This window comes from Mesoplodon bidens (genome assembly GCF_964165515.1).
Source record: "Mesoplodon bidens genome assembly, chromosome: 12".
In the NCBI taxonomy this organism is placed as follows: Eukaryota; Metazoa; Chordata; class Mammalia; order Artiodactyla; family Ziphiidae; genus Mesoplodon; species Mesoplodon bidens.
The window spans coordinates 11,125,083-11,148,203 of NC_138168.1; the positions used below are offsets into that span (position 1 = coordinate 11,125,083).

Genomic DNA, 23,121 nt, shown 5'->3' on the forward strand with positions numbered 1-23,121 from the left:
TGAGACTAGATATCAATTACAGGAAAAGAGCTGTAAAAAATAAAAACACATGGAGGCTAAACATTACAGTACTTAATAACGAAGTGATCACTGAAGAAATCAAAGAGGAAATTAAAAAATACCTAGAAACAAATGACAATGGAGACACGACGACCCAAAACCTATGGGATGCAGCAAAAGCAGTTCTAAGAGGGAAGTTTATAGCAATACAATCCTACCTTAAGAAACAGGAAAATCTCGAATAAACAACCTAACCTTGCACCTAAAGCAATTAGAGAAAGAAGAACAAAAACATCCCAAAGTTAGCAGAAGGAAAGAAATCATAAAAATCAGATCAGAAATAAATGAAAAAGAAATGAAGGAAACGATAGCAAAGATCAATAAAACTAAAAGCTGGTTCTTTGAGAAGATAAACAAAATTGATAAACCATTAGCCAGACTCATCAAGAAAAAGAGGGAGAAGACTCAAATCAATAGAATTAGAAATGAAAAAGGAGAAGTAACAACTGACACTGCAGAAATACAAAAGGTCATGAGAGATTACTATAAGCAACTCTATGCCCATAAAATGGACAACCTGGAAGAAATGGACAAATTCTTAGAAATGCACAACCTGCCAAGACTGAATCAGCAAGAAATAGAAAATATGAACAGACCAATCACAAGCACTGAAATTGAAACTGTGATAAAAAATCTTCCAACAAACAAAAGCCCAGGACCAGATGGCTTCACAGGCGAATTCCATCAAGCATTTAGAGAAGAGCTAACACCTATCCTTCTGAAACTCTTCCAAAATATAGCAGAGGGAGGAACACTCCCAAACTCATTCTACAAGGCCACCATCACCTTGATACCAAAACCAGACAAGGATGTCACAAAGAAAGAAAACTACAGGCCAATATCACTGATGAACATAGATGCAAAAATCCTCAACAAAATACTAGCAAACAGAATCCAACAGCACATTAAAAGGATCATACACCATGATCAAGTGGGGTTTATTCCAGGAATGCAAGGATTCTTCAATATACGCAAATCAATCAACGTGATACACCATATTAACAAATTGAAGGAGAAAAACCTTATGATCATCTCAATAGATGCAGAGAAAGCTTTCGACAAAATTCAACACCCATTTATGATAAAAACCCTGCAGAAAGTAGGCATAGAGGGAACTTTCCTCAACATAATAAAGGCCATATATGACAAACCCACAGCCAGCATCGTCCTCAATGGTGAAAAACTGAAACCATTTCCACTAAGATCAGGAACAAGACAAGGTTGCCCACTCTCACCACTCTTATTCAACCTAGTTTTGGAAGTTTTAGCCACAGCAATCAGAGAAGAAAGGAAATAAAAGGAATCCAAATTGGAAAAGAAGAAGTAAAGCTGTCACTGTTTGCAGATGACATGATACTATACATAGAGAATCCTAAAGATGCTACCAGAAAACTACTAGAGTTAATCAATGAATTTGGTAAAGTTGCAGGATACAAAATTAATGCACAGAAATCTCTGGCATTCCTATATACTAATGATGAAAAATCTGAAAGTGAAATCAAGGAAACACTCCCATTTACCATTGCAACAAAAAGAATAAAATATCTAGGAATAAACCTACCTAAGGAGACAAAAGACCTGTATGCAGAAAATTATAAGACACTGATGAAAGAAATTAAAGGTGATACAAATAGATGGAGAGATGTACCATGTTCTTGGATTGGAAGAATCAACATTGTGAAAATGACTCTACTACCCAAAGCAATCTACAGATTCAATGCAATCCCTATCAAACTACCACTGGCATTTTTCACAGAACTAGAACAAAAAATGTCACAATTTGTATGGAAACACAAAAGACCCCGAATAGCCAAAGCAATCTTGAGAACGAAAAATGGAGCTGGAGGAATCAGGCTCCCTGACTTCAGACTATACTACAAAGCTACAGTAATCAAGACAGTATGGTACTGGCACAAAAACAGAAAGATAGATCAATGGAACAGGATAGAAAGCCCATAGTTAAACCCACGGACATATGGTCACCTTATCTTTGATAAAGGAGGCAGGAATGTACAGTGGAGAAAGGACAGTCTCTTCAATAAGTGGTGCTGGGAAAACTGGATAGGGACATGTAAAAGTATGAGATTAGATCACTCCCTAACACCATACACAAAAATAAGCTCAAAATGGATTAAAGACCTAAATGTAAGGCCAGACACTATCAAACTCTTAGAGGAGAACATAGGCAGAACACTCTATGACATAAATCACAGCAAGGTCCTTTTTGACCCACCTCCTAGAGAAATGGAAATAAAGACAAAAATAAACACATGGGACCTAATGAAACTTCAAAGCTTTTGCACAGCAAAGGAAACCATAAACAAGACCAGAAGACAACCCTCAGAATGGGAGAAAATATTTGCAAATGAAGCAACTGACAAAGGATTAATCTCCAAAATTTATAAGCAGCTCATGCAGCTCAATAACAAAAAAACAAACAACCCAATCCAAAAATGGGCAGAAGACCTAAATAGACATTTCTCCACAGAAGATATACAGACTGCCAACAAACACATGAAAGGATGCTCAACATCTTTACTCATTAGAGAAATGCAAATCAAAACTACAATGAGATATCATCTCACACCAGTCAGAATGGCCATCATCAAAAAATCTAGAAACAATAAATGCTGGAGAGGGTGTGGAAAAAAGGGAACACTCTTGCACTGCTGGTGGGAATGTGAATTGGTACAGCCGCTATGGAGAACGGTATGGAGGTTCCTTAAAAAACTACAAATAGAACTACCATATGACCCAGCAATCCCACTACTGGGCATATACCCTGAGAAAACCATAATTCAAAAAGAGACATGTACCAAAATTTTCATAGCAGCCCTATTTACAATAGCCCAGAGATGGAAACAACCTAAGTGTCCATCATCGGATGAATGGATAAAGAAGATGTGGCACATATATACAATGGAATATTACTCAGCCATAAAAAGAAATGAAATTGAGCTATTTGTAATGAGGTGGATAGACCTAGAGTCTGTCATACAGAGTGAAGTAAGTCAGAAAGAGAAAGACAAATACTGTATGCTAACACATATATATGGAATTTAAGAAAAAAAATGTCATGAAGAACATAGGGGTAAGACAGGAATAAAGACAGAGACCTACTAGAGAATGGACTTGAGGATATGGGGAGGGGGAAGGGTAAGCTGTGACAAAGTGAAAGAGCGGCATGGCCATATATACACTATCAAACATAAGGTAGATAGCTAGTGGGAAGCAGCCGCATAGCACAGGGAGATCAGCTCAGTGCTTTGTGACCGCCTGGAGGGGTGGGATAGGGAGGGTGGGAGGGAGACGCAAAAGGGAGGGGATATGGGAACATATGTATATGTATAACTGATTAAATTTGTTATAAAGCAAAAAATTAAAAAAATTTTAAAAATAAAAATAAAATTTAAAAAAAAAAAGTCTATGGAATCATGGAATTAGAAAATTCCAGGGCCTCCCTGGTGGCGCAGTGGTTGAGAGTCCGCCTGCCGATGCAGGGGATACGGGTTCGTGCCCCGGTCTGGGAGGATCCCATATGCCGCGGAGCGGCTGGGCCCGTGAGCCATGGCCGCTGGGCCTGCGCATCCGGAGCCTGTGCTCCGCAACGGGAGAGGCCACAACAGTGAGAGGCCCGCATACCACAAAAAGAAAAAAAAAAAAAAAAAAAAAAAGAAAATTCCACAACAATAATGGTAATAACTGATTCAGGCGAATAATCATCAAACTTGTGTGTACAAGTGGACTGAGTGAGACTCGTAAAAATAATGAACCATTGTTGTTTGAAGCTACTAAAGTGTGGGGAGGTTCATTCACAGCAAAAGATAACTGGAACACGCTTGAAATAAAAAAGATTAACTAGCAATATTAAGTATGATTATCCTTATTTTACAAATGAGAACCTGAGTCACAGAGATATTAAGTGACTTCCCCAGGGTCACACAGGAAAGAAGTAACGGAGCTCAGATGCTAAGCCACTGCCTCTCAGGAGAAGAACGGCAGCTGTACTTCTGTTCTCGCGTTCTACCCACCTGTGATTCTTATAAAAGCTGCACAGCCTGTGCAGCCTCTCTGTGTATGTTGGCACCCTTACTGCCTCAGTCACACAGGCTCAACGTCGCAGTCCTCTTGGACTCCCGGCTCTCCTCAGCTCTGTGTTAGTCATCACCACGACCTAGATCCTTCTTCCACAATGTTTCTCCCATCCCTCAGTTACACTATAGGCGCTGCAATGGTGGAGTGAATTGAAACAACTCGTGTTATACAAGAACTTCTGGAAAGGATATAAAAGCTAGAAAATGTCTTAACTCTTTTTATCAGTTCTCCACACTACACCGTTTTCATCCGTTTGAAGCTAATTTCAAGATCGGAAAAACCCATCTTCAAAGGAAGCAAGAACCACACGTGTCTAAGGTCGGGTTCCCTGGGAAGCCGACTCTGACACGGTGATTCAAGGGCAGGGCGAGCGTCTGGGACCAGCACCTAGAGAAGGGGAGGGATGCAGAGGCGGGTCTGGGGGGAGGAGGGGAAGAGCCTCAACACAGGCTCAAGCCGAGTCCACGGGGCACCCTCAGAAGCTGCTCTGACCCCTGAAACTTGTCCTGAGTTGGGGGGAGGGGCTGGACCTCCACCCAAAGAGGAGTTTCCCTGGGCAGGGTGAGTCTCCCTAGCGGTGCAGCCCCCAGGAAGCTCTGGCTTGGAGGGCGGTGGGCTGCAACATTCCCAGCAGCTTCAGGGAATGAGTCTTCATCCCCAACAGGCTGGTTCCGGGCGGTACAGCATGGTACCCACCACAACGTCCCACAGTGGAATAAAATCAGAAATACTAAACTGCAGGGAGCTGGGCCCCAGCAAAACAGCACCCTCGAATATTGAGAGTGACTGATTTTTCGTGACTTTAGGATAAACCATCGGGCTTGACTATCTTGTCAGCCCAGTGACTGGAGGAAACAATGTGCTTCCTTTGGACCTGACACACTGGCTACCTCCCATCACCGGCAATCTCACAAAGACTAACGACTGCGTGGGTGTGTGCGTGTCGGCGTGTGCATGTGTCTGTGTGTGTCTGTGTGTGTGTCTGCGTGTGTGTCTGCGTGTCTGCATGTCTCTGTGTGTGTGTGTGTGTCTGAATGTGTGTCTGTGTGTCTCTGTGTGTGTGTGTGTGTGTCTGTGTGTCTGTGTGTGTGTTGGGGAAGGGGGCATAATTTATTTTTATCTAAGTGACACTAAGCAAGGAGAAAGTAAGAAACAGCTTCGAGTCTACAATCCAAATAAACCTAGTAGGTTGATCAACTGAAGGGCGAGCATTTCAGCGATTCAAAGCCAGCTACCCAGATGTGAAGTGCAGGAAATCCCATTCCCAGAACTTCTGTTTTTAATGGGACTCTTCATAGAGTCCAAGCTTTGAGGGGTTTTCTCATTAAAGGAAATTGGAAGAGGGGGTCGACTGCATGCCTGGGCCTCACGCTCTGACACGTGACCGTGTCCATCACAGACCCAAGAAACACACAGCTGCCCCCAGAAGCTGGGGTGCAGGAGCAGAGAGGCTCCCACAAACCCCTAATTCTTGCTGGATTCAGGGAGTGACTCAAAGGATGTGCAGAGAGATCCAATTTAAAGTCCGCTCACTTGTCTCATGTGTCATTAAAAGATCGACTTGAAGTACTTGACATTTTTTGCAACTTGTTGTCTTCCCTCTAAATTTACAAGGGCAGCTTGGAATTTCCTAGGCACTTAGTAAGTCTTATTTGAACAGTCCTAACACTGTAGCAGTAACTTACAGGCACCAAAATATAAAATCGGGGGCAGGGTGGTAGGAGTGCAGATGAGAAATAGTCATCTCTTTCTCTGTGGTTGCTAGGTTGAGGATGAAATAGATTGTATTTGCAAATTGTTGTGAACATTTTTTCTCCCTTTTGCCGGAGCTCCGCGCTCTAAGCAGACAAGGGAAATAGTCACCACCTCTTAAAATGCTGCACGGCATTCTTAGTCACTGACTAAAGATGCACTCTGTTCTGTGAAGTCCTTCTCAACGTCGCTGCAGATAATCTCTGTAAAACTCAGATCATTTTTGTGTATGACCAGAGACAGTAGATCTTAAAATTCCTGCAGTGCTTTCTCCTTCCCAATGCCACCAAAGGGACTCAAAAGAAACCTTGTTTTAAAGCTTCACACTTGGCACAGGCCTGAGAGCTGGCTGTCATTCGATTTACAAATAGAGTCAAAGCTATTTTTAAATTGTGTAATAAGCATACACAAAAACTAACCTTTCCTTAACTTTTTAAACACACTCCATAATGCCATATGTTGCCTCTTCTGACATCTGTGCGCACCAGACAGCTCTGCAGAAAATCCCTGAAGGGAAGGAGAGTGTGTAATTGGAAATCCAACTAGGTCCAGAAATATTCTCTATCGGGAAAAAAGAAAGGATTTCCCACCATATATGTACCTGGCTTAGTATTTACTGGTTAATTACTTTTGGCAGCTCTCTGCTGTTCAGTAATGTACAATAATGAACTTAAGGAAATCACTTTTGCAACTAAAACTTTTGACCTCTTTACCAAGTTATTAAATATTCTTTCATCAATACCCTCATTACTCAGCATTTTCTTTGATCACAGATGGACAAAGCGGGAAATGGGGTTTCCACCACAGATCCATGGAAGACAAAACCTTAAAATATGTTTCTGCTTTGTGGTTTAATGTCACTTTTAAGCCAAGGAACTCTTCAGTGAATTCAATCCATACAGAAAACACAAGTATTTCAAACAAAACAAAACAAAAAAACTTCCTTTGGTCCCTACATACTCCTTTAATTTTTTTCTCTCCTGCTTCCCCTTGCTTACAAATATCTCAATAAATAACAGTTTCATAAAAAACATTTTGTTCCATTTAGACCACTGAGTATAAAGTAGGTCAAATGAAAACCCACTAAAAGTAAAGTAAATAAAATGGTACAATATAAACTAAATGTTAGGTTCTATACAAATGAAAACCAATCAAGCCAGGCTCTGGGCTGCTAAATGTACATGGCATTTATTATGGCAGGGTCAGTCATCTGCAGCCCACAGGCCAAGTCTGGCCCACGCCTGTTTTTGTACAGTTCATGAACTAAAAATGGTTTTAAACAGCTGGGAAAAATAAAAAGAATAATATTTTGTGACACATGGAAATTATACGAACTCCAAATTCAGGGTCCATAGATAAATTTCTGTCAGTGCACGAGCACGCCCCTTTGGTATGGCTGCTTTCACGCTACAATGGCCAAGTAGCTGCAACCAAGACCACAGGCCAGCAAAACCTACCGTGTCGACCATTTGGCCCTTTATGGAAACAGTTTACCGACCCCTATGGTATGGTGCTCTTTTGGGGAAGACATTCTCCTTCCTCAAGGGATGAGGGGTAAGGTTGAAGGCCCACTCCAGTCAGAATCAAAGAGCCATCAATAGAGACACATGGCATTAAAAAAAAAAAAAAGCTAAAACACACAGACACCTAGCCTCATGCCACAGGTTTGCGCTCAGGAGGGAGGCATCAGGGCTATGTCTGATGCTGGGAGATGCGCGGTATAACATAGGTGACATTCCCAAGTGTTTACTGTGTGCCAGGCACCATGGTAAACGTCCTAAAGCAGTACACTACAAAATGAAAAAGAATAAAAATTTTTTTTAAAAAAAGGAAAAAGAAATGGGTGAAATTAATTTTATTAACATTTTATTTAATCCCATATATCTAAAATATTACCATAAAATTTGTAATCAATATAAAACAATTATTGAGTTTTGCCGCATTTTTTGGCAGTGAAAGTATTCAAAATCCAGTGTGTATTTTATACTCACGGCCCATCTTAAGATGTACGAGCCACATTTCAAGTGCTCACAAACCACATGTGGCTAGTGGTTACCATATTGGACAGCGCAGCTCTAAAGCACTGTCTCCTTTAATCCTCACAACAGTGTTCTGAGGTAGGTACTATTATTGTTGCTTTTATGCAGATGAAGAAACTGAGACTAGATGAGATGAACGACCTGCCCAAGGCCACATAGGTAGTAAGAAGTAGTGCTAAGGGCCCAGTTCCAATGTGGTTCCAGAGTCTCCCAAACTGTACAGGACAGACCCAGCTAATTCCTTCTAAAATATCAGTCCAAAAAAACCTCATACTCCCTCCTGTCATGCTTCTGTAGCTTACTTCACTCTCATGTTGGTATCTGGACACACCCACTCTTCCATATTTGCTCTTATCCATGATGTTATTGCCTCAAGCACCTATGTAGCCCTCCAGGTGACCATCCCTCTTCAACACAATAGGCTCATTTGCAGCATTCATTCCACACTCCCTGTTCCCATGCATGGCAGACACAGCTAATCCAACCACTATTTCAGTAAACCCAGACTTGACTTGAAACCATCAACGCAACACTCCAAGCAGCCTCTACAATCAACTTGAGTTGGCACATGAAATGCAATCTGCTTTGCTTCCTTGTGAGGAACATAAGGACAGGAAATTTGTGTGGCCACCATTTACGCCACCAATATTGTGCCATATACAATTTAGTGCCTGATGAATGTCTGGAATTCGCAAAGTAGTAAATGCCCTGTCTTACCTCTGTTCCTGAGGAGATTGAACACGTATTTCAGTGAAATTTAAATTTATAATACTAAATCGTTTCTGCCAGCTACATTTTCATAAATGTAAACTCCTAACGTTGTCCTGCCAAAAGAAGCTACCAGGTGCTCTTAAAACACCTTCCTCCCTGTTTATTTCCAAGCGCTTTACCACTCTGGTTTTCAGATTTTAATTCATGAATCACTTCTTCAGAACTAAAGACCCACAGACCTGCCCACCACCTCCCTACCCCGCTGCCTCCACCAAATCTTCTTTGATCAGTTTCACCCTCACTCTTGCAAAGGAAGAAAGTCAGGTCATGGGGTTTTCTTAAGGGGAGTGATGACTAGAAGGGACAGCGGACCACCACAGTCCCCAGTCCTCCAGTTCTGTCACTGCACCTTTGGTAGGAGGTCCTCTGAGCCCAGACCAAGATGTGATGAGTTACAACTCCACTTCCTATTCACACGTACAACCACAGTGATAACAAAATGCCTCTACCCCGTCCCCTCAAGCTTCAAGTGAGGCATACGTCCACCGTGAACAGCCCCTTTCTCCTCCCCGTTCTCCTGTGTGCCCTCCCCTGATGCCAATACGGGTGTCAGTCTTTGCATCCCAATAGCCCACAATCCAGCAGGGACCCAGGTTAGCGCAGCACCAGGGAATAGCTCCAATTCTGTTTCTTTCCCCAGTGAGCCACTACTTTTAACGTTTATCCCCACTTCCTACAAAGAGACGACAGATCTGCACAATTTAGAGGAAACTATAGCAAGGTTTTCTAAAATCGTATTTCCATTTTATTCATCTCAACTTCAGACTTCAAAATGTTTCTTTCTCTTCTGTTTCTTCTTACATCAGAGGAAAAAGTACTTTTTAACGATAATCCACTCACCCGTGCTCTCGATCCTGATTCTCGTTTTACCCTGAATTATCCACCCCTCCCCTTTGCATCAACCCTTTTACCTCTCTACTGTGTTTTTTAAGAGACAATCCGCCTCTCTCCTCTCAACCGTGAAACTTCCACAGAGTGGTCTACTGCAAAGGTGATATTTGAATCACAACCTGAAGCAGCTGAGTCGTGAAGACATCTGGCAGAGTGCATTAGAGGTGGAGAGATGAGTCAATGCAAAGGCCCTGAGACGGGAGCATGCCTGGTGTGGTGTAGGACCTGCAGGAAGTCCACAGAGGCTGGGGAGGGAGGTGGGAGTCGTGTGAAACGAGATCAAAGGGAGCTGGATTGTATAGGGTTCACAGGCCATCGGAAGGCCATTGGCTGATACTGAGATGGGGAGGGACAAAATCTGGCCTATGTTTTCCGGCCATTGCACTGAGAATAGACTATAGAGCCATAAGTGTAGGGAGGAAAAAAAAAAAAAAAAAGATAACGTAGGAGGCTACTGTAGTAATTTTTTTTAAAAAGAGTGGTCTGGGCTTCCCTGGTGGCACAGTGGTTGGGAGTCCGCCTGCCGATGCAGGGGACGTGGGTTCGTGCCCCGGTCCAGGAAGATCCCATGTGCCGCGGAGCGGCTGGGCCCGTGAGCCATGGCCACTAAGCCTGCACGTCCAGAGCCTGTGCTCCGCAATGGGAGAGACCGTGTACCGCAAAAATAAATAAATAAATAAATAAACAAACCATTCCATTGAGGACCTCCAATGCCCTTTTTCCTGTCCTCCTCTTCTCTTCTCTGACCTTCTGGGACACTTCATACTGTTAAGACCTAACTTCTTGGTCTTCTTCCTTCCCTTGGCTTCTGAGACATCTCAGCATCTCCAATCCATCCCCCTGTTTTGGCTGCTCATGGGCCAGGAGCTTCACTGACTTCTTTCCCTCCTCCCAAGCTCCTGTCACCAGGCTTGTTCTGTCCACAAGCGCTGCCTCCTGTACATCCCATGCCTTCCCACCGAGACTTCGAATACTGTCTGCCTCTATGAAAACGACGCCTTCAACTCTACCCCTAGTTACCATTTCAAACTTATCTGCTGCGTACCTCCACCTGGGTGTCTCCCCACACTTACATCTAAAGCTGAATGTAACATCTTTTCAGAAAACACACACACACACACACACACACACAACGCTCTGTCACACCTGCCACTCCCAGCCCTGGGCTCCTTCCTCGGGCACACCCTTCCCTTCTCTCATAAGTGAAGTAACTGTTCCCACAAAATGCCAAATACATCAGCAGAGGTGGGACGCTCATGAATGGACATCTGTACAGCTCTGGGTGTAAAAGGTAACAGCGCCAGGCACAGGGTCACACAAAAGAAGCACTATTTACCAACCACAGTGAAGTTTCGACACAAACAAGAAATAAAAGCTCTCCAGCCTCTGCACTTTTAATATTATACTTATCCCTGTGCAACCTCTGAACCTTCTCTAATGCCTTCCTTCCTCTTCTGTCCTGCCCCCCATTCATTCATGTGTCACATACCGCAAATAATCAATAAGTAATAAATTAATGGGGGGAAACGTCATCCGGGAAACAAGGAGTTCCAGCATTGTAAACGCTTCTTAACAACAGAATGGATCACACAGCAACCCCGCCCAGATTCTTACAGGACCTGATTTCTCCTCCCACCACAAGCCCTCAGTGGCTCATTCCCCGTTAGAACAGCAGCAGCACATGTTTAGCTTGGAGTTTAAAGCAACAGTCTGTTCACTTTCAACGTCACTCCATCACCGATTGATAATCAACCCCCGAGACCTGTTTCTCCACTGCTTTAGATTAACACCAACGTTTAGGGCTAGGGGCCACTTGAAAGGCAAATACAGAAATCTGGGCGGGACCTTCAGCTGCCTGGAATCATCACAGCCTTGCAAAGGCTTGCCTCTCACCCTCAGGCTTTCAGTACTCGGTCGGAACAATCCATGAGGATCCTTCTAAGTGGAGGGCAGTTGGTCTCACTTTAACGCAGCTGAGAATCCCTTGTGATGACTGCTTAAAATAAAGTTTAGATTCCCAGACCTTACCCACGTCTTGAGAGGGTGACCATGAATCTGCATTTTGAATAAGTACGACTCACATTTTGAGAAACACAGCAACAGAATTTAGTTTTAGAAAAGATCCGAGGTGCCCCACTCCCACCCCTTGCAGGACCATTCGTCCATCAGGAGCAACTCCACCTTGAGCTGAAATAAGAAACTGGCACAGAAATGCAGGTAAGCATTTCTAAACTCCTTAGTTAGCCTTATTTTCTTCCGTATCAGGTAAAGCAACATTCGCAAATATACCCTAAGTCTCACATAGACTTCCCCATATGTTCGGAGAGTTTCCTAGAGCATAATGGAAGTAGCATTCGGCTGCAAATGTGGGTGCCTGTGATCTGTTTCCAGCTCGACCACCAAAAGGCATTTCACCCTGGGCAAGTCACCAGACACCACCCCTCAGTCTCCTCAGCCATAAACTAGGTGATTGATTTGGCTTATCTCTGAGACCCCGTCCAGCTCCAAAATTCTATGAAGCCCAAACTAAATTAGGAGGAGAGTTGGCATTGCAATTTGCAACTCTTGGATCCAGATTAGACTTCATGAGGTCCAGCTCTGAACTACCACAAGCAAACGCGAAAATGATTTTCAAGGAAGACTGATACCACACCGCATCAATATCCCAAAGTAAAGCAAACAAAAAATATTTCATGCTCTTCCGGGCAGTGGAAAACCTTCAATTTCAGAACCATCAGCACCAACAGAACCAACTTCACATTCAGGCTATACCATTTATTGTGTTATCCCAGGAAAACTATTCTCTCTTAGCCCCCGTTTTCTCATCTCTAAAATGAAAATAATAGTGCCTTCCTCCAAGGGTTATTGAAGTTAAAAATTGTGCATAAAGTCCCTGGCACTGTAAGGAAACTCAGTATTTAATATGTTACGTTCCTTCCCATCCCCTCCTAGTGAGGTAGAGTCCCCAGTTTTATAGACTTTATAGACTCTTTTATAGAGTCCCCAGTTCAAGGTCATCCCAACAGGTGACTAAGAATCGCTTCTGACATAACTGCTGCCATCACCTTCTAATGACAATAGGTACCAATGTCTTGAGTAAGTCCTATGTGTTTAAGTGCTTTAAACGTTACCTCATTTCACCCTCACATTAACCGTATAATTGTACAAGGCGGAAACCACTGCTCTTCAGATGATTAAACTGAAGCCTGGTGAGAAGGTGACAGCCCACAGACACACAACCACTGATGGAAGGACATCAGGTAGCCTGGCTTCAGAGCCCACGCTCATCGTGACTACACTCTGGTCCTTTATCCTCAGGTCCCACCTTCTTACTAATATATATTACACACAGTACCAAAGACATGTGAAAGAAGAACCCACACCCTTTAAAAATAATTCTCATGTCACTGCAAGTTCAAAATGAGCTCTACTGGCACAGCTGCCCGTGCAAACCTTCCCTGGGAGACCTGCACACATAGCATACTAATTCATCTACGCTCATAAAAACCAGGGTTACTGATTTTGATGTACAAGCCATGAAATGTATGCTCAGGAGCTTTGTTTCCACCAGAAAGCCATCCAAACTGAATTGGATGAGTTTTTTAAGTTCTTCAGCTAATAGTTCAAATTATAAAATATTGACTTCCCATCCTTACTGAATCAAGATAGAAAATAAAGTACCCCATAGTCAATGGGAGAGAGATAAAAAGACAATAAAGACAAAGAAGAATGTTTCATTCTTAAAGAACAGAAGGTAAACACCCCATTAGCTCTCCAAGATTTTAGGGCAAGAAGAAAAGGCAAGTTACTAAAGGATACAGACATACACATAGAGTTCACCTCACCCAAACCCTGCAGTGGGAAGACGGAAGCAGGCTCGGTGCCATAAATAAAGAAGCAGAGCCTCCAGGCCAGGAGACGCCCTGTCCTGCACCCAAGTTTGCAGCTGAGATTTTCTGTCTAGGTTTTTCCTTTTTTCTTTTTTTTTTTTTTTTTTTTTTTGCCGGCGGGGGGGGATTTTATTTTTTTTATATTATATTGAAATGCAAATCAAAACTACAATGAGGTATCACCTCACACCAGTCAGAATGGCCATCATCAAAAAATATATTGAAGTATTGTTGATTAACAATGCTGTGTTAGTTTCAGGTGTACAGCAAAGTGATTCAGTTATACATATACAGGTATCTATTCTTTTTCAAATTCTTTCCCCACTTAAGTTATTACAGAATGTTGAGCAGAGTTCCCTGTGCTATCAAAAAGTCTACAAGCAAGAAATGCTGTTTCTAGATTTCTCTTTTTTTTTTTTTTTTTTTAATTAGTTTCTGCTTTATAACCAAGTGAATCAGTCATACATATACATCTGTTCCCACATCCCTTCCCTCATGCATCTCCCTCCCTCCCACAGCCGCAGAGCACAGGGAGATCAGCTCGGTGCTTTGTGACCGCCTGGAGGGGTGGGATGGGGAGGGTGGGAGGGAGGGAGATGCATGAGGGAAGGGATGTGGGAACAGATGTATATGTATGACTGATTCACTTTGTTATAAAGCAGAAACTAATTAAAAAAATGAATAAATAAACTTAAAAAAAAAAAAAAAAAAAAAAGAAATGCTGGAGAGGGTGTGGAGAAAAGGAAACCTTCCTACACTGCTGGTGGGAATGTAAATTGGTGCAGCCACTATGGAGAACAGTATGGAGCTTCCTTAGGTTTTTATCTTATATCAGGTAGATGTGAAACCAGCAACAATGAATTCATTAGTGGAGGAAAGGGGTGTATTCTTTATTATTTGAAGTAAATTTCATTCAGGAAAAACAATGCAAGTTTACAAATGAACATTTCAAATTGTCAAAAGAGATCGGGAAATAAAGCAGAAATTATGGTTTCCAGGATATCAGAAAATAATTCAATTCCTTCACACGCTTTAAAAGATGAGAAGATAGTTCTCATTTATGACCTGTGAATTCAAATGTTCTTCGCTTTTTTTCTTGATTTGGCATGGAACTCCAGGTCACCATCACAGTAAAGGAAGAGATAAAAGCCAGGAAGGTAAGAAATAAGGGGACAGATTCACGGTGCAACCAACAGACCGTCTGACTTGACTCCAAACGCCAATAGGTGCTCCATCTTCTCTGGTAATTACTACCTGCTGAATTTTATCAATTATATTTACTTAACTAACTCTTTTGTACAACAGAAGATAAGGTTAGGAACCTAGTTCTATTCACCATAGAGGACGATGATAGTGGAGTTCATGACAAGTGCACTTCAATATCTGAATGTCACCACGAAAAACGCATTAATACACCCTTAGAGAACTCCTCAAAGTTTATTAGAAACACTTTTTCTCAAGGGCTATTGTTCACCCCAAAATAAATAAATAAAAATAATTGATCCCCAATAAATATAAAATTCATATATTTAAAAATGAAGAAACTAGCTATCATGTAATCCATGCTACTGGCCTCAAGGATGGAAATGTAAACAAAATATTTCCCATATCTGCCAAACAAATAAATGAACTTTTCCTTGAGGACAAGCCATACTTTTCTGCCTTTATTAAGGTATATGCTGCAATTCTAATGCTTTAGCTATTACTATTTCTGACACAAATTAAGCTAGAAATGCATTCTGGTTATGGTGAAACACCGCCCTGCCCCAGGAATTTCTAAGAACAGCAGGACTGCTAGAAACAGCCACTGAGAAACAATCCCCCTCCTCACCCAGCTCTGCTAGCAGGCAGAGCTTTATTAAAACCAATCTTTCCTTGGCAGGACCTCTTGGAGTCCATCATAAGAAAATGATGAAATAATCAGACCTAAAATGTATTTATTTGCTTGTGTTTATGTGGCAAGGAAAAAATGAATCCTAGGAAGATCCAGACCCCACTAATTTAGAAAGTCCTCCTTTATCTACATATTGTTACACCTGGAGAAATCAGATCAAGCAAAGGATGTAGAGACAGGGAGGGAGAAATGTCTTGGTCCTTAAGTCCTAACTTTACAGGAAGCATCTGCTCTGAGAACAATGACTCACAGCCCCTGATAACAAAGTTAACATTCTCCTTTGAAAGAGGGAGAAGGGTTGCAGTGGTATTTTCAATGAAACTGTATGTCAACTGCGTCCAAAACAGCCCCTGAAAGTAGTGCATTTTCTCTCTTTCTTTTTCAAAGATCCATTAAGCTCCCAGGATAGTGTTGTCCGACCCACTTTAGCCTTACCCAAAAGCATGACAAACTTTCCTCCCAAAGGAAAAATCTAAGAATATAGTTTAAAACCAAGCCACAGTAACAAGCACCTCAGTGTTCGTGCTATTTGCAGAAAAAAAGAAACAAGACTGACGAAGGAGACTGCAGAAAAGACAACGTAGGAGAAATTCTAGAATAAGCACACACAAATGTCCGAGCAAAGCCCAAATATTTATCAAGATCATCCTTGTTATTCTGGACCTTTGCATTGTAGTAAAACTGTCACACTAGTAGAGCCAAAATGATAATTCTTAATGAATAAATAATGAATGTGGAACTACCTTAAGTGTTGTCTACTGTGACTTAGTATTTCAATATTTTCTTTAGCCATTATCACAAGACCAAGATTCATTCATTTTCAGAATAAATAGTTCAATAATAAAAGTAAGAGATCTGCCCCCATGTAAAAAGGAAACGATGCTTCCGGCATCTTCTTCTTCAATAGTATTCCTATTTACAATATTAACAGCTACTGTTTATTGAGTGCCTAATAGGTACTAGATACTGATTTAACTTTATAACTGCCCTGGGAAGTACATTATCCCCACTTTATAGATGAGCAAGTTGAGGCTCAGAGCATTTAAGTAACCGGCCCAAGATCACACAGCTAGTGCTAAGACTCAATCTCAGATCTTAGGTGCTAACTGCATTGCTTCTCCAGGGAAACAAGGCCTCCCGCTTTCCTGACACTACTCCTATGAAAGACAAAGTGGCCTGGCCCCTGCACACATCACCTCTTCCTGACTCCAAGCTTACCCACCCAGTCAGTCAACTTCCCAATGGAGAAAGAACCTCGATGTAGATAAACTTTGATTTTATCTCATTTCATGATGGTGTTAATTTCTCTATGCTGGTGAAGGATAAACATTTATATAATGAGCTACTGTGGAATCTCACTCACCCTTCATTTTGTGCCCTTAAATGATTCTTTTAAAAGATAACTCAACATTATAGGAAGTTATGCTTCAATTTCTGGCCTCTGACTAAACATCTACACATGCTTCTAGTTAACAGTGTTTACAGCTGGGTGGTAGGATTACAGGTAGAATTTTGGTTTATTCCCTTTACTTCCAGTATTTGCCAGGTTGCTAGCACTGAGTATACATTACTCTTTCAATTAGAAAAACTTAAGTGTTCATTTTAATGTGAAAGAAAGCTTACCTATTTAACTATTTACCCCCCAAATTAGTCTGCCCTTAGTATTGAAAAAGAAGACATTCACTGACCCAATTTAATCCTGGGCCTGGTTAGAACCCAAATTTAAAACAAGATATGTGGGTTCTTTTACAAATGGCTCCGACTTCTTTTACATTATTTTTCTTTTTTTTCCTGTTACTTAAAAAACTGAAAAATATTCCATAAAACTAGATTTTAACTTTAGTTCTTCTTTTCCTACCCACAGGCGTACTTAGTAAAATCCTCTGCATCCAATAAATATGGTCATACCTGGTTTGCATAAACCATACATAAATATGGTTTTGTGTCAGACTGTTAACTATGCCCATTTCCTCTTCTGGGCACACACTGTCCTACATGCCCAGCCTCCTGTGCAGCTAAACGTGGCCATCAGAGGAGGGAGGAATGATATGAGCCACACCCAGGCCTGGCCCATAAAGACCTCCCACAGGAGACACTCCACGCGCTCCCCCTGCAGATTGGAAGCCACATACTGGTGACCATGGAGCCACAAAGGGGAAGGAACCCGGGCCTCACGATCTCCACCTGGAAGAGCATCCCAGGAACATCATTTTGGACTCCACATGAGTAAGAAATAAAAGTGTATTGTGTAAGCCACTGAAAATGGGGGGCTTCTCCACTACGTTACATAGCACGTGGCTTTATTAACATACTCCAATTATTACTGCAGATGGGTAAGACTCTGCTGTTATCTTACCTTTTTCAAAGACTCCTTCTGCTTCCAGGACAGAGACGGCAAGGTTCGCTGCTATCTTGACCAGCTCCGCCTTCACAGTGACCTGTGAGGGGCTGTGTTCCAGAAGCTCCACCCCAATGGTCACATTTCCTCCCGGCCTGATGATCCCAGGGGCTGTCACCAGAAACCTGGGCCTAAAAAGTTTCCAACAGCAAGGGAAAAACAAAGTTTCTTACCCTCACATCTCCATTCTTTTGAGATCCTCAGACTTCATAGAGAGTGAGATAGACTCCCTAGACTGTGCCAGGTGCAACTGTTCCAATTAATATTGCCTCACTGCTCCATTTAGCAACTGCACTGAAATGCTATTGAAACAACAATAATCCCCATAAATCCATTCTTTATCCAGTTTTATTGAGATATAATTGATTTGACTTTCATGCATCATGAGACGATTATCACAATAAGTTTAGTGAACATTCATCTCATATAGATACGAAATTAAAGAAATAGAAAAAATACATATTTTTCCTTGTGGTCAGGACTCTAAGGATTTACTCTCTTCATAACTTTCATATATAACATACAGCAGTGTTAATTATATTTATCATGTTTTATTGATACGTTCCCATAAATCAATTTTAATGCGGTAATCCATGCACTGTTAGAGGACCGGCCTGTGTTATTATTTCCATTTTATAAACCACAAATAGCACAGGATGGCTTACACTGGGACACGCAGAAGTTATTGGCAAAGTATCATACAAGCCTCTAAACTTCTCCTTTACAGAAGACATCATCCCAGCATAATTTTTTTTTTCTTGGCTTAAAGACACACACACACACGGATTTTGCTTGTTTCTTACTGAAACCTTTATGTTTGGGCATCTACCCAAGAAAACATCATCTAATCAACACCACTGATTAAAATATACCATCTGAAATTAAACTATCAGTGGTGACATTTCCAGGTAGAGCAAAGCATAAAAATCGCTAAAACAGCATTTTCCCTGCCCAAGCTACGGATTAGGGCTCAAGGGCAAAAACCTTTGGGGGGAAGCCGGGGAGTGCTTTCCACTACTTAGGTGTCTCACTCGTTATCTTCCCACGAAGTCTGCACCTAAACCCATACTTCAGCTACCTCGGTCACACCTTGTCATTGCCAAAGTTGAAGCATCTTGTTTAGAATATATATATATATATATATATATGTCTTTAAAAGAAGAAGGCACATTATTTGGGGGTAAAAAGTTGAGAAGCACGCAGAGGCAACGTGGACTAAAAATGAAATGCTGTCTTTAGAAAGCAGTTACGGCCAGAGACGCTTAAACAGCCTCGCGGGTGGAGAGAGCAACTGTCCCGCGAAGAACCGAGGGGAAGCGCCGCATGATCACATCTCCAGGCCGGGGTCCGGCTGGGGATCGCCGCCGCCCCGCGCCCGCCGCCCCGCGCCCGCCGTCCCGCGCTCCTACCCGGGGGCGGCGGCCAGCGCCGCGCTCCACACGCAGAAGAGGCCGGCGGCGGTCCCGAGCCGCGGGCCCCGCATCTCGGCGGCGTCTGCCCGGCGACCGCGGGCTCCGGAGGAAATTCGCGGGCAGCGCGGGGTGTGGCCTTCCACCTCCTCCCGGATTTTCCCGACTCCAGGCTTAGCAGTTTGCACTGGGCGCGCCTGCGAACGGAGCGAGGGCTCTACATTGAGCCGGGACGCGGCGGCTCCACCCCTCCCGCCGCATCGCAATGGCGCTGCTCGGCGCCCCGGGCAGCACCGCAAAACCCGGGCGGCAACCCTGCTGCCCTGGCCACCCGGCTCCTCGGGCTGTTTATGCTACCGCTGCACCGCCCGTGCCCGGGGTGCATGAACAGGCCCATCCTTGTACGGAGACATTCATAGCAACCTTGTGAGGTGGAAAAAAATCAGTCATTGTCCTCCAGACGATGAGTCAGAATTTTAGAGAAACGGCAAACGCGCGCACACACACGCCAAACAGGGGTGTATTTTCTGGTAGTTGTTCAATATATACGAATGAATAGGCACAAGAGAAAAACTTCTTTCCCTTGAAACAAAAACTCGAGTATATCGTTTGCCTTTCCAGGAAAATGTGGTTTCTCCGTTTAAGAAAAGAAGAGGAATGGACTTCCCTGGGGGCGCAGTGGTTGAGAGTCCGCCTGCCGATGCAGGGGACACGGGTTCGTGCCCCGGTCCGGGAAGATCCCACATGCCGCGGAGCGGCTGGGCCCGTGAGCCATGGCTGCTGAGCCTGCGTGTCCGGAGCCTGTGCTCCGCAACGGGAGAGGCCACAACAGTGAGAGGCCCGCATACCGCAAAAACAAAAAAAAAGAGGAAGAACATTCTGGCACATGCCTAAGTTAGGTGTTGCTCCTCAGAACTCTGAGAAACGACTATGGAGGGAGATGCTTTATACTGTGGGCTATCGCTAAGCACTTCTGCTACAGAAGGTATTCATTAGCACTGTGAAGCCTGGAGCAATTTGTGTAAACACGTTAGAATTCGGGTGGCTCTCCTATCCTTAGGAAGACCAGTGGCCCAGGGTGCCCAGCAGTTGCTGAGCTCCAGCTCCTGCGTCCTGGCTTGTCTGTAGCTGCTTCCCCGCTGCTTGGTGCCGTCACCATGCTCAGGTGACTCAGGTTTCACCATGGCTACACCATAAAAGCAGGCAACTGCCAGCAACTGTTGGAAAACAGGCACATGGAGAAAAGTTTTGGATGGTCACATTTTAATACGGGGCAAAATGCAAAAAGAAGAGAGGTCAGCCAAGGGTGTCTCCTCACCAAGCTATGCGCTAAATAAGGGGGAAAGTAGCACCTAGACCAACTGTGGTTTTGGAGTCCAGGAGCTTGCTTTCCTCCCTTTCCTGTTCCACCCTTTTTCACCCTGCTGAACAGCTAGCAGACGTCCCTATGTCCTCCTGTCTCCTCCGCACTCCTATCTTTAGTGGCCGACTTCCTGTGCAGGCAGGGCTTGGGTCAAGTGAAAAGGGTCCAAGTGGGTCCTTGGGTACATATCCTGTGTCCCTGACACAGCTGTTACTGCCTGTCTGGTCTCCTCACCTCTGTTGTTCAGGGTCAAGTGTGGGCTCTGTCAAAGTCTAAATCAGTGCTTCTCCAACTCTAATGTGTATGAGAATCACAGTGAAATGCAGGTGCTGATTCAGCAGGTCCAGGAGAGGGACTGAAATTCTGCCTCATTTCAACATACTGTGGGCCTCAGAGGGTCTACAGGTAAACTCTCTCTTTGATGAGAAAAGGAAGTTGGAAACCTGGAGAAAATTCTTTCCAAGCTTCACTTCGTCAGATGGATCAATAAATTCAGGTTTATTCTAGAGGCAGGAAAATGTAAAAAGCACTCCAAAAGATTAGTTGATAATGTTGCATTCCAAGAGGTCTTCTAGAAAGGTTTAGAACCACCTAGTTGTTTTGTAAAATGACATCTGTGCAGATTTTAAATGGATGCAGCCTCCCTGTTTATGCCTTCCTTCTCGCAATACACAAGAAAAGCTTAACCACGCAGAAATTTGGCCATGTGGATTTGCACAGAGATGAGGCACAGAGTAGCTACTCAGTAAAACTGCTTAAAAGGATTAATAAAAAATGTTCTTCCTAGTTTTTTTTTTTTTTTTTTTTTTTTTTTTTTTTTTTTTTTTTTTTTTGCGGTAGGCGGGCCTCTCACTGTTGTGGCCTCTCCCCTTGCAGAGCACAGGCTCCGGATGCGCAGGCTCAGCAGCCATGGCTCACGGGCCTAGCCGCTCTGCGGCATGTGGGATCTTCCCAGACCGGGGCACGAACCCGTGTCCCCTGCATCGGCAGGCGGACTCTCAACCACTGCGCCACCAGGGAAGCCCCCCTAGTTTTTTTTAAGTAAGAAAAACTTAAAGTTGTCTGATAGTAACAATAAGAGATGGGGTTAAATAAAGTATGGGATGCCTATGCAACAGAATACTGTGAAGCAATTTAAAATTATGTTCTTGAATTGGAAACTTTATTATTTTGTTTGTTTTGGAGACTGTTTAATTATCTAAAGATAAATATTCCTGATATGCTGTTGGGGGGAGTCTTTTATAAAACAGAATTTAAATGATTCCATTTTTATAAAAATAAATTGTGTTTATGTATACATATACATTATAGATATATGCATTGAAGGAAAACTTGAAGGGTATTCAGCAAAATGTTATCAGTATCCAGGTAATTACCTGGATTTGCCAAGTTTTCTACAATGAACATATATATAATAATTTTTCTTTTAAAAATAAAACAATAAAAATGATATTGTTTTAGCAAGTAGTCTTTAAGGGAGCATCTTAGAAACTCTTTGGAATAAAATTCATGAGTTTTGATACAAAAAAATTATATATGTTCCCCCTATGAAAACTGAATGGCCTTTGGCATGAGAACCCTACACTGTTCCCGTGTCCCTTCTGGACATGTCTTGGGGTGTGGTTCATTGAGAAAAGTAGAATCTGTAGGAGACAGATCCTATGAGATTGTGGGAGCAGCCATTGACTCTGCACCTAGTGCTGAGTCTAAGTCACTCTAAGACAGCCAGGGCAGAAAAGCTACGTGTGGACCAGAACAAGGAAGCATGAGGGCAAGCTGGAACCCATGTCTCTATTAACACCTCCAACTCGGACGTCGTGGGCAACCTGCAGAAGAAGCCGGCTACATATGTAATTAGCCCAGAATTCAGAAAAGCTCAAGGAGGAGATCCCCTGAGAACTGGAGGGGCTACGGTACCCACTGCCGCCCCACACCCACAAGTCCACTAACACAGCAGCAGCAATCTGGGCTAGTGGCCAACGCCTAGAGCCCTGCACTGACCTTCAGAGAGTGAAAAATATGACTTCGGCTTCACTGCTGGCTTCCAAATTTATATAAAGTATCTCTTGTGGCCAACACCAACTCATAACCATACAGGGAGGGGAATTCTAGGAAATTTAGCTTCATCTTAGATAAGTCAGCACAGTATAAAGCTACCAAAGTCCATGCCTCATTAACTAGGCCTCTGTATAGACCCCTTTTAACCATACTTAACGTCAACAAAAAACAGAAAAATCATGCTTTCCCCAACATGAAGCAATTATCCCTCATCTAATGGAAAACAAACTTACCCTCTCTGCAAAGGAGTATACAAAATCCCTCAAGGATCTTTGAATGTTATTCGTGCCTCATGTCCACCCTCTATTCTCAGATCAGTGAGGCTGGTTTGGGGAGAAGCACTGAGAGAAACATTACTTACTGATTTAGAGCATAGTCCATATCCTCAGGTCTGTTGTTTGATTTTTTTACACAAACTGTATAAAATTTCAGAAATATTATGTATGAAATGAACGTCTACTTAAATTTATCATCTATTTGAGACCTATTTAGACAGACTCC

The 23,121-nt window shown here is 42.9% G+C and overlaps 1 protein-coding gene across 1 annotated transcript in view; it reads right to left on the minus strand.

Moving 5' to 3' along the window:
- The window catches only part of CD109 (CD109 molecule), a 143,304-nt gene extending 123,699 nt beyond the window's left edge, over window positions 1-19,605 (minus strand). The window contains exons 1-2 of the mRNA XM_081250511.1: window positions 19,200-19,605; window positions 17,749-17,921 (exon numbers count right to left, since the gene is read on the minus strand). Of these exons, the coding sequence (XP_081106637.1) occupies window positions 17,749-17,921; window positions 19,200-19,273 (247 nt within the window). The 5' untranslated portion in view covers window positions 19,274-19,605. The remainder of the gene's footprint in view (window positions 1-17,748; window positions 17,922-19,199) is intronic.
- Between the last annotated feature and the right edge of the window lie 3,516 nt (window positions 19,606-23,121).